The sequence below is a fragment of the Pongo abelii genome, chromosome 4 (genome assembly GCF_028885655.2).
Source record: "Pongo abelii isolate AG06213 chromosome 4, NHGRI_mPonAbe1-v2.0_pri, whole genome shotgun sequence".
NCBI lineage: Eukaryota > Metazoa > Chordata > Mammalia > Primates > Hominidae > Pongo > Pongo abelii.
Genome location: NC_071989.2, coordinates 111,079,962 through 111,103,252, shown reverse-complemented (window position 1 = coordinate 111,103,252; position 23,291 = coordinate 111,079,962). Strand labels below are relative to the sequence as shown.

General features: G+C 35.0%; 2 protein-coding genes across 25 annotated transcripts in view; one reads left to right on the top strand and one right to left on the bottom strand.

The window, feature by feature from the left end:
- Positions 1-23,291, top strand: part of GIN1 (gypsy retrotransposon integrase 1) — a 156,376-nt gene that overhangs the window by 29,478 nt on the left and 103,607 nt on the right. The window lies entirely within an intron of this gene.
- PPIP5K2 (diphosphoinositol pentakisphosphate kinase 2) overlaps positions 13,313-23,291 on the bottom strand; it is an 81,107-nt gene continuing 71,128 nt past the window's right edge. For all 24 annotated transcript variants that reach the window (XM_063724206.1, XM_063724210.1, XM_063724204.1 and 21 more), the window contains 2 exons: positions 21,511-21,636; positions 13,313-15,001 (listed from right to left, as the gene is read on the bottom strand). In XM_063724206.1, coding sequence (XP_063580276.1) covers positions 14,889-15,001; positions 21,511-21,636 — 239 coding nt within the window. In that variant the 3' untranslated portion in view covers positions 13,313-14,888. The remainder of the gene's footprint in view (positions 15,002-21,510; positions 21,637-23,291) is intronic.

The following is a 23,291-nucleotide window of genomic DNA, read 5'->3' as shown; positions in this document are numbered from 1 at the left end:
ATAATATCACATGAGGGATGTCAACAAATTTTTGGAAAGTAGAAAGCTCACCACATTGTGATAATGAATTTAAAGAGCAGAGGCAACTGCAATCAAAGACATTGCAGAAAGGGACGCCAAAGAAAAGCAAACTGACTGCTCCAAGAAATGCCTAAAGGCTTGGGGCATATGGTAACTGGGAAGCAAAGATGGGATGGAACTTGAATGAAAGCTGTGTAAGGGACATCAGTGGTTTCTAGGCTTACCCTTCCCCCTTCGTGGAAAAACACTGTGACCCTGTGGCCATGTGATTCAGAGGAAGGTATGGGCAGAGAATCTAAAACACACATGAAGTAAGACAGGAAATTAGGGGAAGCAACTTAGCATTTGGCCCGAACTGGAGCAGAAGGGAGGTGACCCTGTTAAATGTTTTTTAAATGGCCTCAAGGGCAGTTTGGGGACACAAAAAAGATTAGAGAGTAGTCTGTCTTTTAAAATGTTTAATTTACTAAAGTTACAAATTCAAACTCTGTGAACATTTAAGTTCAACTTAAAGATAACATTTTCTATTTGTAAATCCAGCAAACTTTAGTAGCTTTTTGAAGGATCTTTTGATTGATGTTCAGTCCCATTTTCTTGATGAGTTCATGATACCCATTTAAGCACTTTAAACTGCATTATGAATGCTTTAAATGTCAGAAAACCATTCCTAGGTGCTCACGGAATTCTTATAATGCTAAAATAAATTAAATTTGATTTGAATTTTAAATCAAATTAAATCAATTACATGTTTTAAAATCAGAATCACAAGGCTGATCTGTTGGCTACAGTTGGCTAAATTTTTTAAAATATTACAATTAGGTGAGGTGCCATGGTTTACACCTGTAATCCCAGCATTTTGCGAGGCCGAGGTGAGCAGATCACTTGAGGTCAGGAGCTCAAGACTAGCCTGGCCAACATGATAAAACCCTGTCTCTACTAAAAATACAACCAAAAATATCAGCTGGGCGTAGTGGCGTGTGCCTGTACTCCCAGCTACTTGGGAGGCTGAGGCAGGAGAATCACTTGAACCCAGGAGGTGGAGGTTGCAGTGAGCCAAGATCGTGCCACTGCACTCCAGCGTGGGTGACAGAGCAAGACTCTGACTCCAAAAAAAGAAAAAAATAGTTCCATAAAAATACAAAAATATAGTAACTCTTTAATGCAAGAAATATTGTTACTTTAGTTTGAGTCCCTTAAATATTGCTCTATTTAATTCTCAAGCTTCCCATTTTTAGAAGATAAACAGCTCTTTCCTACTAAGGAATAAATTATGTTACTTACCACCACCAACACCAAAATTTTGAAGCTACCACTTCATGCCATTATAGCGGCCACCTTTTCAGCTCAGTTTCTTTCCTTTTTTTTTAACTTATATTTTAGGCTCAGGGGTACAAATGCAAATTTGTTATATAGGTAAATTACATGTTATGGGGGTTTGGTGTAGAGATTATTTCATCACCCAGGTAATAAGCATAGGTAGTTTTTCAATCCTCTCTCTCCTCACTCCCTCCACCTTTACGTGGCCCTAGGGTCTATTGTAATTCTTTGTGTCTGTGTGGACTCAATGTTCAGCTCCCACTTCCAAGTGAGAACATGTGGTGTTTGGTTTTCTGTTTCTGTGTTAGTTCCCTTAGGATAATGGCCTTCAGCTGCAACCATGTTGCTATTAATACAGAGCATATCATCTCATTCTTTTTTGGGCTCGGTGGTATTCCATGGTGTATATGTACTATATTTTCTTTATCCAGTCTACCGTTGATGGACATTTAGGTTGATTCCATGTCTTTGTTGTTGTGAATAGTGCTGCGATGAACATACACATGCATGTGTCTTTATGATAGAATGATTTATATTCCTCTGGGTATATACCCAGTAATGGGATTGCTCGGTAGAATGGTAGTTCTGTTTTAAGTTCTTTGAGAAATTGCCAAACTGCCTTCCACAATGGTTGAGCTAATTTACATTTCCACCAACAGGGTATAAGTGTTCCCTTTTCTCTGCAACCCTGCCAGCATGTTATTTTTTTACTTTTTAATAATAGCTATTCTGACTGGTGTGAGATGGTATCTTGTTTTGGTTTTAATTTGTATTTCTCTGATTAGTAATGTTTAACATTTTTTTATACGCTTGTTGGCCACATATATGTCTTCTTTGGAAAGTGTTTGTTCATGTCCTTTGCCCACTTTTTAATGGGGTTATTTTTTGCTTATTTAAGCTCCTTATGGATTCTGGATATTACACCTTTGTCAGATGCATAGTTTGCAAATATTTTCTCCCACTCTGTAGGTTGTCTGTTTACTCTGTTGATAGTTTCTTTTGCTGTACAGAAGCTCTTTAGTTTAATTAGGTCCCATTTGTCAGTTTTTGTTTTTGTTGCAATTGCTTTGGCCTGAGCAGGGACTGGATTCATGTTCTTACTGAGAGCATTGTTTATAGTTGCTATGTTAAGCATTCTATGACCCAAAAAAGGAGGTTGTTGTGTAGCATGAATGCCTTAGATTCCAAATATACATCATCTAATTCTTTTGCCTACTCATAGAAATCTTCAAGTTTGCCACCTCTATCTAATTGGCTACATGCCTTACTGGATTTTGAATTTTTTTGGTCCTTTTTAAAATATAAATGTCTCCCTGCCTAACATTAGAAACTGAATTTTATGAATGCTTCATTCATTTCAAATTCTTTCAGTGGTTCTGTGTAGGGCAACAGAACTCTTAACAATAATAACATGACATTGATTGATTTCTGAGAATCTGCCATTGTTTTTTCCTAGTTTTTTGGGCCCAATTTCCATTAACAAGCAACAGGAGGAAATATTCAGGGAGAAAAAAAGATGCAAATGGGTTTTCTACAATGTTGAAAATAATACTGAGCTCTACTTTACACATTCATTGAAGAATCTAAAGAATCTGAAATATGTATACAATGAAAACCAAATAAATAATTAATTCCAAGCAGAAACAAATATGGTATAAGAAATGACCATAATATACTACTTGGCTCAGCAATAATAATATTTGCATAGCCATTAATACTATAAGCATTGATTAATGACTTAATAATATTAAATTATTGGAGGAAAAAGAGGAAGAGTAGAGTTTAGAAGGTTAATTTCTTACTTACCAAAACAGGAAGTCAATAAATAATATCTAAAATTGGTAAATCAAAATATAGATGTATAACATTATTATATAGAAACATGGCAGCAAATATCTGAAGAAAAAGTTAGTACTCTTAAAAGGAGATCCTTCTTTTAGAAAATGGGACTTGAGGTAGGTGTGGGTATAGGTCAAGGGAAAAAAAGAGGCAAGGAACCAAAGCACTTTGACATACTTTGGTATGTCACTTAATTCGCAAGCTTCCCATTGTTAGAAGATAAACAACTCTTTCCCACTAAGGAATAAATTATGTTACCCACCAACACCACCACCACCAAAATTTTGAAAGCTACCATTTCACGTCATCATAGCGGCCACTTTTTCAGCTCAAAGTTTCTTTCCTTTTTTTTTTTTAAACATTTATTTTAGTTGCAGGGGTACAAATGCAAGTTTGTTATATAGGTAAATTACATTTGACCTTCTAGATTATATGTATATATTACTCTAATAAAAATTTTAAAATTTTTAGAAAAATGCCAAAATTTTAAAGTGATATTTATGAATATTATAAATACTTTGTAAAGTGGGAAATATTGTCCAATATAAAGAATTTAGGAAAGACAAATTTTTTTATGATACAATGATTGCAACTACATTAACATGCCTAAGGGTAATGGAAATAAATAACTAAAAGGGATAATGGAAAAATGAAGACAGTTTTACTTGGGTAATGAGATTACAGATGACTGAAAAAATTTTTAACTTTACAATAGTAGCTTAACATCCCTTTATTTTACAAAGCTTTTATAACATACACAATAACATTTTAGAATACACACTTCCTTTGGGATTCTATTAGCATTTTATGAAAAATCTAAGAGAGTCTATTAAATAGCATCCTTATTTCCAGTTTATACTCCAATATTATGAATTCTTTAAGTTCCCCAAATTAAAGCCTTCCATTGAAGGCCAGCCCAGGCACATTTATGAAGTCATCATTGAATGCCTAACTTTGCTTTTAAAAACCTCTTCCTACCCCAATGTCTTATTCTGTTACCTATATGCCAGAATAACATACTACTATCTAGTTCCTCAGGCAACAACTCTCCTGGGATGCCCACCGTTTCCTGTAGTTTACAACTTGTTTTAAATTGTGAGAATGTCTTCAGTGTGGTTTCCTATTGTGGGAGTCATGCGTGTGCCCTGGATTGTGAAAGTGTCCTCATGGTATGTTTTGGCATTTTATTTCTTTTATGGACCTATGGGGCTTATCAAGATAATGAGAGGGCATGAGATTTTATATTTGTGGTCCAGTCAAGACAGACCCTTTCCCGTTCCCTCCTTTGTGAATGGAGCCCAATTCCAGCAATCTGTCATGCATATAGTCTACAACCTAACCCCCTGTTTATCTCTTCCCCTAGCTATAATTCATGTTGACCAAAAAAACAAAACCAAAACCAAAGTTTGAGGTACTTTTCATATCCCTTGGACAGGAAGACTTTAAGCTTGATTTAGCCGTTGATTCATTTTACATTCAGATAACTAGTTTTAATTCTTGCTTTTCACCTGTAACATATATTTTCAAAATAAATATTTTATCTATATTTCAAAGTTTTTGTAACAAAGCAGTTAATTACATGGATTATTTTGTCATGAACTTTATGACTGCTTTTGAGCACTTGGTTCCTCATTAGAAAGTAAATTCCCTGGAAACAGGACTTTTCATATTTGTATCATCAGGGCTTAGTGTAGTAACTGGTTTATAACCAGCATTCAGCACACATTTAGAGAAGGAATGCCTGTTTTCAGGTCACTGTGAGAAATGCATATGATTAACTATGGGGTTAATGGCAAGATTAATAAAGCTGGCCTTCAAAGGGCATTTGCATTTTAGAAGGGGCTACCTATGTGTTTACCTGGGAGTTCTCTGAGCTTTCTCAATGATATTTTTAAGGTAGAATCTCCAAGGCTAACATTTCAAACACTAGATCTAGTAAGTAGGTGAGAGTTTTGAGCAGATAAATTCCTCCCAAATTCCCACACCATACTTGGCAACTAACTTTTCTATGTATATGGTAGCTTCCTGGCTTCACCCAGTAACATGATGTCATCTGATCCCTATAGTCACTGTAGTTTTCTAGGGACAATTTTTTTTTGAGGGAGGAGTGGTCAAAATGAGTTATAATAAACTGTTAAGATAAAATGAGTATAAGGTCTAGTCTTTCTCAGAGGGTAAGTAACGTTTTTATTTGTGGTTGCAGCATTGGTCAGAGTGGAGGGCAGAAAGCAATAAGGAATGAAATATTCTTGGAATCACAACATTATGGACTGTAAGAGATAGGTCAAAACCCAGATCTCACTTTACAGATTAGTTTTACAGATGTCAGTTTAAACAACCACTCAGACAAGGGTAATAATGCATATGCAGTGGGAACATGAAACACATCCTATACACTCAGATTTCCACTCACGGCCATCTGCCTTTACAGTCTAGAAGACTATAGCACCTCTAAATATGTATACTAGTTGTATGTAATTTTTTTCTTGCAGCAAAAATATTTCCATAACTGTATTTTATTTTATTTAGGCTAATACAAAAAAATAGTTTGCATTCACAATATCAAACAAAATCCAGAACTAAATGTATTCTGGATAATAACAAAAAGCTATTATGCAAATAATAAATTGTCTCATGCTGATAATTCTCAAAATTATTATTATAAGTATTATAATATTAACTGTATTAGCCAAGTAAATTCCTCAAAAGAGCATCCAGGGAACAACAGAGCATGATAATGGGAATCAGTACTAACTTTTAAGGTATGTTATTTACCTGAATAATTGTTCAAAAAGCACTTGTTGACTATGAAAGAAAAGGGAGCTAGGAATAGTAGAGGGAATGGTAAAGATTCTAGAGTCTCCCAGATATGTAGTGGTAGAGCTGAGATTAATACCCAGGTCTCCTTTCTCCCAGGTCCTTATTCTATCCATTAGAGCAGACTACTTTGCTCTTTTCTGAAGAGGCTTCTCAAAAAGTGTAGAGAAAAATCATCATAACCTCATAGTTAAATATTTTCAGAAACACAAGGTTCATTGTCAAAAATGGAATTAAAGCATCTATTCAATGATCTATCCTCTTGCTCAGCCTGTGGAAAGCATATGGTAAGATTTTCAGCCACATGATTCCAAACTAGACATTTATCACTTCTTACTGGAGTTCTGAAATTACTCCATGCTTTCCTTGAGTTGTGAATCGATCCGTTTTCACTTTGGAAAGTAATTGCATTTCCCACTGGTGAAGTCAACTCCATTCGCCTCCAATATAAGTGTGGCTCATTCATTCTCTCTTTGTGGTTTTTACATCTATTTCACTGAGGAGGCAGGTATGGCAGTGGGACTTTCAAAAAGGCTTCTGGATGACCAGTGAAGAATCAGTTATATAAAATTGTGGTAGTTAATAACACTTGGGACTCCCAGGTCTCATTTTATTGTCATGACTTTTGAGTACGGGCATTATAGGACAATATCAGCATTTCTATGTGGCATTAAAAAAAAGTCGTAATGATCTGACTTCTAATCTATTCCCCACACATCGGCAATGCTGCTTTTTGATAACATTAGAGCCTGTGTTCTTTTGTTCTCTGTCTCACCCCTCCTCTGCTTTCTCTTTTCTCCTAATTTTTCCTTCATTCATCCATCCACCCACCCACCTTTATCATCAAGCTTTCTATTCAGCATTGACTAACTTAAGACAAATCTATGGCTTTTAAAAGCAGCAAAATATTTTCCGAAGGCATATTCATTTTTTCTTTTTTTTAAAAAAATCCTTCCATATATCAAGTACTCCTGAAGCACTAAATGTAGAATGACAAAAGAGACGGCTTTCCTTGTCAAGTTACATCTTTCTAACTGCTTTAAAATGGGTATCTAAACTGTACATCCACTATCCTACCTGGGTCACACAATGGTGCCACTCATACCACACACAATGTAAGACAGGTGGGTGGGAGGGTATCCTTGATTTTATTTAAATACCTTTTTTTTTTTTTTTTTTTTAAAACACTGCTTTGGGAAGAACTGAATTCTCTTATTTTAAAGATTTTTAAAAGGAGAAGATGCTAGAATAACCTTTATTTTTTTGGTTGTTGGGGGGTGTCTGTTAGATTGTTACTAGGCAGGCTGTTGCCCTGGCAATAGGGGCAGCCATAAAAGAGCATTAGGAGCTATCTCGTACATCTTTGACTACAAAAATGCTGAAGAGGCCTGGTTGACATCTGGACTATACACAACTCTATTACAACAAAAGAAAACAAATAGTCCTTCAAATTTGGTCTTCACTTTATAGTTTACCAAATATTATTTCATTTGATTCTGATAACACTACTGTTAGCAGGACAGATATTAACTTCATTTTAAAAATATAATTGAGATGGGCAGTCTAAAGAGAGGCAGGCTTCTTCTGTTCTTCTTCCTCCTCCTCTTCCTTCTTGTCAAAGAATATTAACCACAAAAGAAATGATATCCAGTTTGAAAATGAAGAGAAATCAGGTCTTAATTTAAAAAATTATCATCAAATATGAAGAGAAACATAAACTATCTTCAACAAAACTAGAAGACACTTTAACCTCAACCCCAAAATAGGAGATAGAGCTGTCAGGTGCAGTAAAGGTCAGATAGCTCCATATCGCAGCCAAAATACTCCAAAATAGATGACATAATCTGAGACAGGGAAAAAAAAAACAATAACAACTAGTTCCTTCTCTAAAACAATGGAAAAGGGATGAGTGTCAGTAGTAGGGGATTTCCTGGATATTGTCTGGTACAGTGGCAGGAGGGGCAAAGCCAAAGAAGAAAATACATGCATGTCACATTGACAAGCAGTAGTCTGTAGACGCGGCAGACAGGAGGAAAGAGACTCCAAAGGTGGTAACCCTGTAGTTGCCAATCTTTGTTGACTGGAGAGAGTAAAAGGCTACAACAACTCTCTCAGACCCACAATCCTGTCATAAGGAGATTCACTGTCACCTTGGTAGGATTGTGTGAGCTTAAAATGCCAACCTACGGCCGGGCATGATGGCTCATGCCTGTAATCCCAGCACTTTGGGAGGCTGAGGCAGGCAGATCATGAGGTCAGGAGTTCGAGACCAGCCTGGCCAACATGGTGAAACCCAGTCTCTACTAAAAATGCAAAAATTAGCCAGGTGTGGTGGCGGGCGCCTGTAATACCAGCTACTCTGGAGGCTGAGGGAGGAGAATTGTTTGAAACTGGAAGGCGGAGGTTGCAGTGAGCTGAGATCATGCCACTGCACTCCAGCCTAGGCAACAAGAGTAAAACTCCATCTCAAAAAAAAAAAAAAAAAAAGAAAAAGAAAAGCAAACCTACCTACCATATGAAATTGCATTTAAAAAAACAACAAAAACAAACAAACAGAAAAGAAATTGTATCAAATAGATGAGCCAGAAAGAAATTTATCTCATATAAAGGTAAGTAATACTTGAAAATAAACCTGCACAGTGTTCATGCACAAACACTTCAAGAAAAGGAGAAACGGAACAAGCAGAAACAATTAGCAGATAAAAACCACTCAACAGGAAAGAATGAATCAACTGAGCACATGAAAAATGTGACCGAATATACTGTCATAACTGAAAGAACTTAAGGAAATAGAGTTCATAAAGAAATGTAGTTGATCAGAAACACCATAGCAAAACAACCAAAGGAAATGCAACATAAGCTAACAAAGTTCAGAAAAGAAATGAAAAGGAAAAAATAATCAACCAAAACTGTGCAGTAGAGGAAAAAATACACTAATTGGATATTGTTCACAGCAAGGAGTCAACAGATAGGATCTAAATATATATATATACTTTAAAATTAAATATAATTCAAAATTATAGTGAAGGAAAAAACCACTAGCAGAACAAGCGAACTATAGCAAATGTGAATAACACAATGCAAGTGTAGTATACAGCATACATTGCTGATTATGTATGTATCCATTATCCATGCCCTCACTATCCAAAATGATGATTTTGGTCATATATCCTTCTTTTCCACAGAATCATGTGCTTTAGGGCAGTGGTTCTCAACTAGGGTCAATTCTTCCCTCACAAAGGACGTTTACTAATGTCTGGAGACATTTTTGACTGCCACAGTTTGGAGGCGATGCTGCTGGCATTTAGGGTGAGGAGATATGTTCCAGGCCAAAGTCTGATGTGTGATCTTTCAGGCCTGACCATAAGCAATTACAAAGGCTTTGCCTGACAGGCTTCGTAGGGGAAAGGTGTCCTTCCCACATGAGATTTAAACACAGCCAGTCTCTGGAGGTAGTTGTACCTGGTGCTCAGGACCCCCTGGGCTGGCCATGTCTATAAATCTAGCTGCATTCCTAGACCAGGCACCTCCATGCTGAGTCTTCCTTATCAAGGGGCCTTGGTTGAGACACTTTTCAGGTGCCTCCACAGAGACCTCGCTATCGGTGGACCTTGACTGAGACACTCATCTCCACTCTCAGTTCTTTTCTACTCCTAACCCTTCCCTGCTCCCTGTCCGCAGTCCTCAAGGTCCATAAGATGGCAGGAACCTTTTGTTCATTGCTCCTTAGCAGTGAAACAATTTCCTCTGCCTGCACTGCATGTCATCTGATTGACCCATGTCCAGTGCTAGTCCATGGTAGGGGAAAAATGGAACAACAGGGAGCTGGCACTTCTTTCCTTTTTGGTCTCTTGCTTATAATTTTATCATAGTAAGTGAATAAAGATGTGATTGTTATTTTCATTTCAGCTACTTACCTTAACTGACTCTCAACACTTCACAGCTAGGTACAGAGATCCTACTAGACATGCTGCTATGCATGGAACAGCTTCCTATGTTGTAGAATTATATGGTCCAAAATGTCAACGGTGCTGAGGCTTTTTGGAAAAACTGACTCCATCATCTGCTCTAGGGTCAGTAAGGTCATGGGAATCTCCTGGAGAATTCTATTTATCTAGGGGTGAGTAGATGATCAAATAAGTTGGCTCAATCACACTGAAGTAGATGGCTTAATATTAATATTCCAGGATTGGGAGAGAACTTCCCTCAATTTTTATTGTGTTGGACATGAACAAAAAAATATGTAGTCCTCACTGAAACCGACAGCAATCTTGTTAACACGAGAGAAAACAACTTTGGGATAAAGTTTATACTATGCCAGAGGTGACAAGGGAGGTCACTTGGGCTTTTGGTGACAATATGGCTAATGCAACTGTGGCTGAAGCCAACCCCACCTTTGGACCTTCAGAAATGTGTAATAATACATTTTCTGATGATTTAAACCAGTTTCAATCAGAATTTTCCTACTTGCCGTGGAAAGTATTGTTACAGAAAGACAAAAGAATTTTAAAGCAATAAAAAAAGCAAGCATAATCTAAAAGCAAAGATACATTACATAAAACAGACTACACTAATCTATTAAGTAAAAGGGATCTTAAAATTGAATCACAAAGCAAAACCCACTATATACTATATTAAAAAACCTAAAACAAAGTGACACAAATACCAAAAAGTAAAAAGATGAATATCAGGCAAATGCAAGCCAAAATAAAGCATAGGTCATAATCTTAATATCTGACAATTTATAGAACAAAAAGTATCCAATGGACAAAAAGGACATTTTAATAATGATAAGGTAAAACCTATAATGAAAATCTAGCATTCATGAATTTATATGCACCAGAAAACATAGCCACATACTATATAAAAAGTAAAGTAAAAACCATTGATAATAAAAGGAGAAATTGACAGTTATCCCTAAGCAAAAAGATGTTTTTCTCACAATCCATGACAAAGCACATGAACCAAAAGAAAAGCAGTTTATAAAAATCTCAATGAGATATCATCTCACAAATGAGATACAATCTCACGCCAGTTAGAATGGCGATCATTGAAAAGTCAGGAAACAACAGATGCTGGAAAGGATGTGGAGACATAGGAACATTTTTACACTGTTGGTGGGAGTATAAATTAGTTCAACCATTGTGGAAGACAGTGTGGCGATTCCTCAAGGATCTAGAACTAGAAATACCATTTGACCCAGCCATACCATTACTGGGTATATACCCAAAGGATTATAAATCATGCTACTATAAAGACACATGCACACGTATGTTTACTGTGGCACTATTCACAATAGCAAAGACTTGGGACCAACCCAGATGTCCATCAATGATAGACTGGATTAAGAAAATGTGGCACATATACACCATGGAATACTATGCAGCCAAAAAAAAGGATGAGTTCATGTCCTTTGCAAGGACATGGATGAAGCTGGAAACCATCATTCTCAGCAAACTATCACAAGGACAGAAAACCAAACACCGCATGTTCTCACTCATAAGAGGGAATTGAACAATGAGAACAGTACTTGGACCCAGGGCGGGGAACATCACACACTGGGGCCTGTTGGTGGGTGGTGGGCAGGGGGAGGGATAGCATTAGGAGAAATACCTAATGTAAATGACGAGTTGATGGGTGCAGCAAACCAACATGGCACATGTATACCTATGTAACAAACCTGCACATTGTGCACATGTACCCTAGAACTTACAGTATTTTTTAAAAAAAAACTCAGTAATATATTTAGTTAAGGAGCTATAATTCACATAAATTATATAGTACACAATACTAAATAGATTTTTTAATGTGCTCTGTTCTCTGAAAACAGAAATTAGATCTTTCGCAAAAATTGACCTATATAAACAACACTTTACACAGTAATATTTTGGTATCTATGATTATGTACAGAGGGAAACCTGTTTCTACTTGGACTCCAATCACAAATGACTCCTTCTGAAGGAGTGTAAAAATTATTCCCATAAGCTGGGTGTGGAGGCTGAAGCAGAAAGATTTCTTGAGCCCAGGAGTTCAAGGCTGTAGTGAATTAAGACTGTGCCACTGCGCTCCAGCCTGAGTGACAGAATGAGACCTTGTCTAAAAAAGAAAAATGTTCCCACTGGCAAGAATTCTGTTGTTCTGATATCTCCCAACACAGGAAAAGAGAATTAGAGAGGGGCTAAAACTGCTGGGCCACTCTAAGAGAAGAGATTCCAACCCCAACTAAATAAGAATATAGGCAGTCTACACTGTCCAGATAGTAAGGCAAGGATAAAATGATGTAAAGTTAATAAACACTGACTGAGAAATTTCTACCAAAGTATGAATACAAAACAAAAATGTGAAATCTTGGTTCAAACTGGCATGGCACTAGTTAACAGTGGACGTTTAGGTCAGACAGAGTCAACCCAAAAAGAAATCCGGGTGAAAACAGAAACTTTTTCCTTGGCTAGTGAGTTTTAATTGGATATTTCTTGAAGAACTTTAACTTTTCTCTCATAATTGCCATCTATTGCCTTTGTGCTCTATGTTTATACTAAGCACACTGCCATATGTTTTTGTTACTTTACTGTATTCCCTTCAGCCTCTATATCTTGTCTATCATTGACATAAGGTGTTCAGCACACTTTCCTTCTTCACCCAAAATTGCTGTACCACGGCCCCCAAATTTGCTAGTATTTGAGAATGGACTACGTAACTCATTTAAACCAGGGAAGCAGAATCTGCCAGCACTAGACTTTAAGGGCTAAGTTAGGTCTGAGCTTATTATATGGCTTTTAAGGGTGAAGGAACTGAATAATATATTATGAAGATTAATATCTCAGGGTGTAGACAATTCTTCATGCTGGGCTAGTTCACCTCTTTGGGATGGAGGACTGGGCTATAAGAAGAAATATCTCCCAGTATTTAAAACCAAAATATCCCACATCTTCTCAGGACAGAATCAAGTGAGAAACAGATGCTTCAGTCAAACTGCAACTAAACAGTGATAACTATAACATTTTGTTCTGATATAGTAGACTTTTTATTTGTTTTGGAAAATGATTCTAAGATTTTTACAAATAGAGTGTCTAGTCTACAGAGCAATACTACTGAGTTTGGTGACTACATGAAAGTAATAGTTCTTGCATAACAATGGAAAAAGTGAGTTGTACTGTACTTTCTAGTTTGGAAAGTAATATATTGCTATGTATATAGCCAATAATAAATTTTATTTAATATGTAAGTACTAGTTAATAAAAAAATTCCTGATTTTTTCTACTTTGAAAACTAAAAATTAAGAGATAAGAAAATTTTAAAAATTTACCATTTAAGTCTCTTTGATTCTGGAAATATTTTAATTAGGTTCCACTTTAAAAAAAAAAGTAGTTTCCTTATTACCTCCACAGTGAGTACATTAACAACATTTTCACAAACAGAAAACTTACATACATTCAACTGTTTACAAGACATGTCTCCATATAACACATTTACATTCATGTGAAATATATGAACTTCTTTAATTGCGTATATTTATGACTCTTACATCTGGTACCTTTTAAAACAGCTAACATATAGTATGCTTATTTCCTATAAGTTAATTAATATATGACTATTTAAGGTAAGAGGAGTCTCATTTGAAGAATTACAATAGTTATATTCATACCATGGGAAATCAATAGTTTTTCTAAACATAAGTTTCAAGCTAAAGCTTTAGCAATTTAAGTTATTTAACTACCAATGCATGAAATTCTTATCAGATTGTCCCATTTGGATTACAGTTTAAGTCATTTCAAGTTGTTCACAATTATTTGTGCATTGGTGGGGGGGAAAGCACCAAGGATAATAAATTGATTTTTCACATCACAGATGAAATCACAGCACAATGATTTCAATATCCCTTAAAAAATCTAATCATTTATAAAAAGCATTTATTTCAAATGCTCAATCTTTAAGCTTTCTTAGTGTGATCAACTGATACACTAGGGATAAGAATGGAAATGGTTAAAAACAGATGCTATACATAATACTTACTAACTTAACAGAATTCAGATTTCTCCTAACATTGTTGATTTCTATTTTTGAACTGACTTCTTTAGATCTAAAAAGAACTCTGAAAGTAAGTGTAACATTTATACACTTGTCAACTATACTTAAAAAGAAACTCTTAAGGTGCCTTTCTTGTCAACATACGAAACAAAAGTTTTCCTGATGAACAAGGCACCTTGTATGGTAAGGAAATATATAAAGAAAATATTTTCTACAAATTAATATATAAATCTATGTGCACAAAGGTGTAGTTCTCCCAGCTGCATATGTAATATTTTAAATAACACACAATAAAAATATTCAAAACACAGATTGAAAAAATAACCTATGTGGCTAATACTCCAGTTGTTAAATATTGCAGCACATATGTCACTGTAACAATTGGGAAAGATATTCTAATCTAAACGGTTAATGAAATCTCTTTGGAAAGACACTTTAAAAGTCCCCAATATGTAACCCTGGCTGTCAAATTTCAGTCTAGAAGTTTTAACAGCTAAGATGCAATCCCATGAAAATAAAAGTGTGCACAAAGGCCATCTCATCAGACTCTGCAGTACATAGCATTACTGGTGTGACTTTGGTACGAGCCTGCTGGGCTTTTACGTTCCTTTTCATTACTATGTGCACATGGTAAACATCATATTAACAACAATCGATTTTTATCACTATAAGTTTTGCTACTCACAGAATGCTAACAAACATTGTTTTAAACATTTCCAGATCATGACAAAAGTTCCTTACCTGAACATAAACAAAGAAATCCTTAGATTTAAAAACATTTTTAAGTGAACACATAAATGCATAAGGAGAAGCATAAGAACATACTATTTTTATAAGTATAAAAAGTTCCAGCTTCTGCTAAGATTTCATTTCTTTTTCCCAGTGTTTTTTTTGTGTTCATGCGTTTCTGTTTTGCTAGTTATATTCTTTTTCCGAGATGAGGTATTAGGAACAACTGCACTAGAAGGTCCACTCGTAGCTACACAAAACAAAAACAAAAACAAAACTATTGTTTAAATTTACACAAACAATCCAAATTCAAATAATACTGCTGATTGACAAAACAATTCTTGTTATAATTGTGATGTAAATGAAATGTAAAAATTTAATATAGCATTTTTAACCTTTTACTTTTCAGAATTCAACACAAATATAGAAAGGTAATGACAATGGGCTATGTTCACAAAATTAATTTCTCATTTTACTCTACATTCTTCCTAGGAAATGAATATATTTTCATAATTTTTAACTACCATCCATTGTGCTAATGATTTTTCAATTTATACTTCTGGCCTGTGCCTTTTCCTTTAGCTCAAGATACGTATATACAACTGCCAATTGAAACTTTCTTTAAAGATACCTGACGAGAAAGACAAACTTAATATGCACAAACTGAACTCATAATTTTCCCTACAAGCATCTATTTCCTCTTGTATCTTCTATCTTATCCCTCTCTAAAAAGCTAGAAGGTAAGAAAACGAGAAGCTATCTTGACTTAGGAATCATCCTTCCGTGTCTAAACCAACATGAAGTCTTAATGAATTATCAAAAAACTATTCTAGGCCAGGCAGGGTGATTCATGCCTGTAATCCCAACACTTTGGAGGGCCAATGTGGGAGGATCGCTTGAGCCCAGAAGTTCAAGACGAGCCCTGGCAACACAGTGAGACCTACTTCTCTACAAAAAACTTTAAAAATTAGCTGGGTGTGGTGGCGCACACTTATAGTCTCAGCTACTCAAGAGGCCAAGGTAGGAAGATTGCTTGAGCCTGATAGGTTGAGGCTGCAGTAAGCCATGATTGCACCACTGCAGTCCAGCCTGGGTAAGAGAACAAGACCTTGTTGCAAAAGAATAAATGAATAAATAAATAAATAAATACATAAATACATAAATACATAAATAAAATAAAAAACCATTCTAGGTGGCATTACATTATTACATTTCTACTATGGATGAAAAGATGTATGGGTAAGCTCCTATTAGACCAATCTTCCCACAGATAACAAATATACACTCTGTACTAAATATGAGGAAGAACCACCTGAAGATACTAAATAGTGAACAAGAGCAGGCTGTTACTAGACAAGAATCAGCACTTGGAAAAAGGGAACAATATGGAATAACATTCCCCTTCTTTTTAGCCTGAGGACAGGCCCTAATATGCACCATGTACCATGGCTAGAAGTCCAACATAAGAAGCAGAAGACAAGTATTGCAGCAACTACAGCTGCTAGAAAGTAAGGTGGAAAATCTCAAAAAGGATGAGCCCACAATTCTATTTGTAAATGATGGTCAAATGTATGGCATGAGCAGAGTAAAGTCCAAGGAGCCCAGCTAAAGCAAAAAATGAACTGAAATTTTTGCCAGCCACTTCACGGAACACCATATTTTACAATCTGAGCTCAGCTAAGCCTAACTCTTTGTTTAAAAACAAACAAAACAATATTTTTTGGAGGAACATAACAGAAATAACAAAATCCAGAGTTTCTATAACATACCATTCACAATGTCTACAATATAATCCAAAATTAATATACTAAGAAACAGAAAAACATCTTTCCTGCTGAGAATGCATAAATTGATACAGATCACTTTGGAGATGAGTCAGATTAACAGACAAGAATTTTAAAGCAGCAATTCTAACTATGCTCTAGGACAAAGAAACATAAGTTTATAATGAATAAAAAGAGAAAAATCCCTGCAAAAAAACTATTTAAAAGAATCAAACAGAACATCTAAAAGAATAAATATCTGAAATAAAAGGTCTGAAATAAAAACTACATGGGTTTAACAACAGAATGAAAAGTAGAAGTAAAAGTAAACATCAACCAAATCAACCAAATCAACATCAACCAATGAACATCTTTTTTGGAGTATTACCAAAAAAGAAAAAAAAATAGACATAAATATGCCATAGTCAACCTGCTGAAAAGCAAAGATAAAGAGAAAACATTGAAAGCAAGCACAGAAAAACAACCCATTGCATTTATGCGGACAGTAATTCAAATTAACTAAGTCTTCTTATCAGAAACAATGGGAACCAGAAGACAGTGGAATATCATTAAAGTGCTGAAATAAAAAATTTTCTACCCAGAATTCTCTATTCGGCAAAACTACACTGCAAGAATGAAGGCAAAATAAAGCCATGTTTCAGACACAATAAAATGAATAGAATTTGTTGCCAACAGACCTGCAGATTAAGAAATGCTAAAAAGCTTCAGGCTGAAGGCAAATGAAACCAGATGGAAACACAGACTTCAAGGAAGGAATAAAGAGCAAAAAATATGGCAAATATATGGATAAATATAGAATCTTTTTCTCCTCTAAGTTTCTTTAAAATACATATGACTGTTTAAAGCAAATATCATAACATTGTATTGTAGTGTTTACAATATATGTGGAAGTAACACATAAGGATAACTATGTGTAAAGAATGGGAAGAAGGTAAGGTAAATGAATCTATACAGTGGCAAGGTTTCTACATTTTACTTTCAGTGGTACAAAATTAACCCTAAGTAGATGGTGAAAAATTAGGAATATATATTTAGAGCAACAAAAAAATGCAAAAAGATATAGCAAAAGTCCATAGAAAAAGTTAAATAAAATTCTTAAAAATATTGAATTAGTACAAAATGAGGTAGAGTAGGAAAGAATAAAGGTATAATAATCAAAAGGAATAAACAGAAAACATAAAGTAGTAGACTAACCTCAACATATCAACAATTACATTAAATGTTAATGAACTGTAAACTGCAACCATAAGGCAGATATTGTTAGAATGCCTTGCATAAATAAAGTTTGACGAGCTATATCACATCAGATAAAATAAAACAAAACATTACTGGAAATTAAAGAGAAAAAAGTCACGATAATAAATGAGTCAATATATTAAGAATATCCAATAATCAAATATGCATCTAATTATATAACAGAGCTCCAAAACACAAAAAGCAAAAATCTACCAAGTTAAAGGGAGAAACAGACAATTCTGCAGTTGTGAGCGTAATCGCTCTCTGTACAACCGATAGAACAATCAGTCCCTTCCTTGACCACCCCTCTGCCAAAGAAAAGCCAAATAGTAAAAAGACAGACTATCTGAACATTATCAACAACCTTGACCTCACGCATAATGATAAAATAGTGTCCATTAGGACCAATGAACTATAAGATAAACATTTGGGTTTTTTTTTAGTACACAAATTATATTCAAAATATTCCAGATGTTAAGCCATAAGTCCCACATTTAAAAGACTGAAATCACACAGTGTATGTTTTTATAACTGCAATGGAACTAAATAAGAAATTGATTAAAAACAATAAAAAACCCCTGAATATTTGGAATTTAACCAATATACTTCTAAATATGCAATGGATCAAAGAAGAAATCACAAATAAACTAGAAAGTATTTCTAACTGAATGATAATGAAAATACAATATAACTTTTGTGAGACTCAACTAAAATGCTTAGAGGGAAACTTAAAGGTTTAAATGTTTGAAATAGATAGCAATCAATGACCTAAGAAACTAGAAATAGAGGATAAAAGTAAACCCAAAGTAAGTAGGACGTAGAAAATAATTTTTAAAATAATTAAAATAATTAATTTAAAATAACTTTTTAAAAATTGTGTTTTAAGGCCGGGTGCGGTGGCTCACACCTGTAATCCCAGGACTTTGGGAGGCTGAGGCAGGCGAATCACCTGAGGTCAGGAGTTCGAGACCAGCCTGTCCAACATGGTGAAACCCCATCTCTACTAAAAACACAAAAAAATTAGCCAGGCGTGGTGGCGGTCACCTGTAATCCCAGCTACTCAGGAGGCCGAGACAGGAGAATCCCTTGAACCCGGGAGGTGGAGGTTGCAGTGAGCCGAGATCACACCATTGCACTCCAGCCTGGGCAAGAGAGGGAGACTCCATCTCAAAAAAAAAAAAAAAAAAAAATTGTGTTTTAAACATAAACCCAACAGAAATACAAAGAGCCAAAAGTTGGTTCTTTGAAAAAGTCAACAAAATTGATAAATCCCTAGTGAGAATGATCACAAAAAAAAAACAGAACACAAATTACCAGTATCATGAATAACAGAAGTTAGTAACATTCATTAAAAAGATAATAAAAGAGCAATGAATTTGACAACTTAGATAAAATGAACAAATTCCTAAAAAAAATACAGCTACCAAAAGTATCATAAAAAGGAAACATAAATTCTATCAAAATTAATTGATATAAAATTAATTCTATCAAACATTCAAGGAAGAAACAAAAATCTTATAAAAACTCTTTCAGAAAATAGAAAGCATTTCCCAATTATTTTATGAAGCTAGCATTACTCTGATACCAAAACCTGGAAAAAGGCATTACAAAAACAGAAACAAAAAAAACTACAGACCAATATCCTATCTTTCACAAATGCAGATGCAAATTTCTTCAAAATCAAATTTAACTATCTTTTGTCAGCATTTTTCTATCTTAACTTCGTGGCACATCTGATTGTACTGTTGATCCTTCCTGAAATGCTCTCTTATCCTGACTTGCAAGATATTACTCTATCATGATATTCTTTCTGTTTCTCTGATCCTTCTACTTTCCTGGTTGATGATCCTTCTTTTTCCCGCTTTCTTATCCCAGACAGTGACATGCTACTCTGTTCATTTGTCTTACCCTACGTTTTTTTCCTCAGAGAATTTTATAGACCTTCATATATATAATACATCATAACTGAGTAGGGTTCATCCTACGGATGCAAGGTTGACTTAACATTTGAAATATCAAATATAACACCATTTTTACTTTATTACTTAAAAATGTATATGAACTAATGCATTTATTATGTGTCTAAAGAACAATGTACTATGAGTCAAAATGCATTCAAATCCTAGGTCTACTGACTACTAGCTATGTAAGCTGATAAGTTACTATCTCTGTTACTTTTTTCATCTATAATGGACATAAGAATGGTATTGACCTCTAAAGGTTATGGTGAGAACTATGAGAATTAATAGAAAAATGCTTATAATATAAAGAACTATACAAATGTTAGCTTTGTATGGCATATGGGATGCATCACAACTTATGTTTAAGATACTTATTCAATTGTCTGTTGTTTCACATACTTATTAGTTGGAATGTGCAAGGTTCAAATCTGTAAGATTTGTGGTTTAAGATATTGCCCCCGACTTATAAGGCCTGGTAATCTGATAGAGTTATAATCAGGTATAATAGATCAAATCAGTAGCACAGAGTGTTATTGAAGTTCTTGTTTTGATAATCATATAAATACATTATCAGTGGAAGAGGTTGGGTTGAGTCTTCAAGGATGTGAGGTAAAAGGGAAAACATTTTAATAGAAAAAAATGGCATGAATGCTAAGGGAATTTATTTGGGGAGAAGTAAAGAGAACAGTTTGGATACAGTATAACAATTAATAGCAGTTACCATTTAGTAAGTGTTTACTATGTGTGCCAAGTACTTTGTATACAAGATTGCAATCATTTCTGACAGTTATATGAAGAAGGTACTATTAACCTGATTTTATGACTATGAGACTAAGGATCAGAGAGGTTAAGTAACTTGTCCAGAGTCACATAGCTAATAAGTAGCAGAACTGAGATTTTAATCTAGGTTTCTCTGACTGTTAAGCACAAACTCTTGACCAAAAGAATATATGAGAGCACTAGAGGAAAAGAATGAAGACAACTGCAATGAGGCTGTTGTCAAAGCCTTGGAGGTATATGAAATTCTCTGAGGAAAAAAGATACATGGTAAGAAAAATGAATATCATGAGTATCATGTTCTTGTCTGGGATAAGAAAGTAGAAAGAAGGATGATCAAACAAGAAAAGTAGAGGAATAAGATAAATGGATAGAATATCACAATAGAGTAATAGGGTAAGAGAGCATTTCAGAAGGGTCAAAAATACAATTAAATGTGCCACGAAATTAAAGTAGAAAAATGCTAATAAAAGATAGTTAATTTTGGTAGTTACATAATCAGACTGAGAATGGAGAGATGAAAATATTATCAGGAAAGAGAAAACAATTTTTTTCTTTCTTTTTTTAATACTTGAGTCAGGGTCTTGCTACGTTGCCTAGGCTGGACTTGAACTCCTGGGCTCAAGTAATCCTCATACCTCCACTTCCTGAGTAGCTGGGATTGCAGGTGGGCACCACTATGCCCGGCCTATAGAAATTTTCATATAAGATGATGCCTTAAACTCAAAAGAAAGGCAAAAGAAGACAGTCCGTAAATTAGTTTGGGGAAAAGTGTGACTGTGAAATATATTTTGTTAACAGATGTGGGGAGAGGGGAAGACAACAGACAAAAAACAAATATATATCAATTGACTACAATAATAGATTTTTAACCCTTAGGATCATTACGCTCTAGGGAAGTGCAAAGATCCTAATTAAAAACAAATTTGGCATTTAAAACGCAAGTTACTATTCCTCTAATTTCTGTGCAAATCCACAAACTCAACACACACACCCCTAACCTGGTTTGCTGCTTGCTTTAGTACTCTTTAAGGTAGCTGGTGGTGTTGGGAGGATCTTTGCAGGTGTATACGTATTTAAAGATACTTTTTTTCTCATTATTGGACTGGAATGTAAAGCTGTAGAGGCTGAAAAAAAAAATAAACAAATGTTAATTTAATAATTTCCTGCCAATTATATCTTAACATCATAGAAAGTTTCTTATAATTTAGTGACCCTACGAATATTCATAATAACAGAAGAAAATGGTCCAGGTAAATTCAGCAAAATCATCTTTTTTTATAAAAAGATAGTTCTCTTATGGCCTTAGACAAATAGATGTTTGTTTATACTGTAAATAAAAAGCATTTAAATAGTATGCACCAAAGGAATGCCAAGAATAGAGCGACAGACTTTATCCTTTCCTGACAGAAACTGAGGTTTTTAAGGCATGGAAAAGAGCTAATGGCATAGTTTTCTTGCCTGGTAACAGAGTCAGTAATCCCCTCACCAGGCGTGGTGTTTCATGCTGGAATTACAGGCATGAACCACCGTGCCTGGCCAGGGACTGGGAGGATAAATTTCAACGGGCTAATACAGAAAAATAATTTGACTTATTTATTACTTATAATTTAGTTAGGCAAGGCAGGAGGATCGCTCGACCCCAGGAGTTCAAGACCAGCCTGGGCAACACAGGGAGGCCTCATTTCTATTGAAAATTTAAAAATTAGCTGGGCCTGTGGTTCCAGCTACTTGGGAGGCTGAGGCAGAAGGACTGCTTGAGCCTGTAAGGTTGAGGCTGTAGTGTGCCGTAATTGTGCCACTGCACTCCAGCCTGGGCGACAGAGTAAGACTCTGTCTCAGGGGGGAAAAAAGATAAAGAGACAGAGTCTCAAACTGTTTTTCTCTTAAAAAAAAATAACAATTACAGATTCAGGGATGTTTCATCTACAAATATAATGGTATACTAAACTATCACATTTAGGAATAAACTAATTAAGTTATAAGTAATAAAAGATACTATTTTCCTATATTAGCCAGTTGAAATTTGACTAAATGAGAGGGAGGGAATTTTAAGTTGGGTTTTTCTGGTTTTCTTTCTAACTAAGGCAGAGAAATTGAGAGGTGTAAAAAGGAGAAGTAGGGATAATTCTTAAGTATGGAATCCTCTGGGCAAGGACAGGCCAAAGTAGGGGAGAAAGAGACACTACTGGCATGAGCTTCTACACTGCCTAAACAAAGGGAGAGGCAGCGTGCTTTTGAAAATCAAGATGTGGGCTAGTTATGGCAAATGTGCCTTTGCTGGTTGACACCTACAATGAATGATTATTCATTTAACTGAAAGAGCTCAAAGTAGTCACTAATGAAAATAATCTAAGTGATAAAAAGTCCTTAAAACATCATAAAACAACATAGCTTTACTTAGCCCTTTTCTGCTTGCATATTTTTCCCCTACTCTATGAACTTCCATCACTAACTTATCCTAATTAATATACCTACTCCTTTTTCTCCAATCTGATATTGTCACTTCCCCATTGTAAGCTATCTTCTAGTATTAATATTTATTAATTTTGTGTTAGATGAGAAAAAAAACTTGGAAGGACAGAAAATGATTAACAGTTCCTTTTCCCTTGTTATAAACACCACAAAATGAATATAATTGTATGTATATGATACTACAGCTTGATAACTCAGGGAACTAACTGCAAATAATATTAATAGCCTATAATTTAATAAATAGTATTCCTACAGCTACTCTATAAAATACGTGATTAAAATACTTTCATCATAACTGGCATCCTAT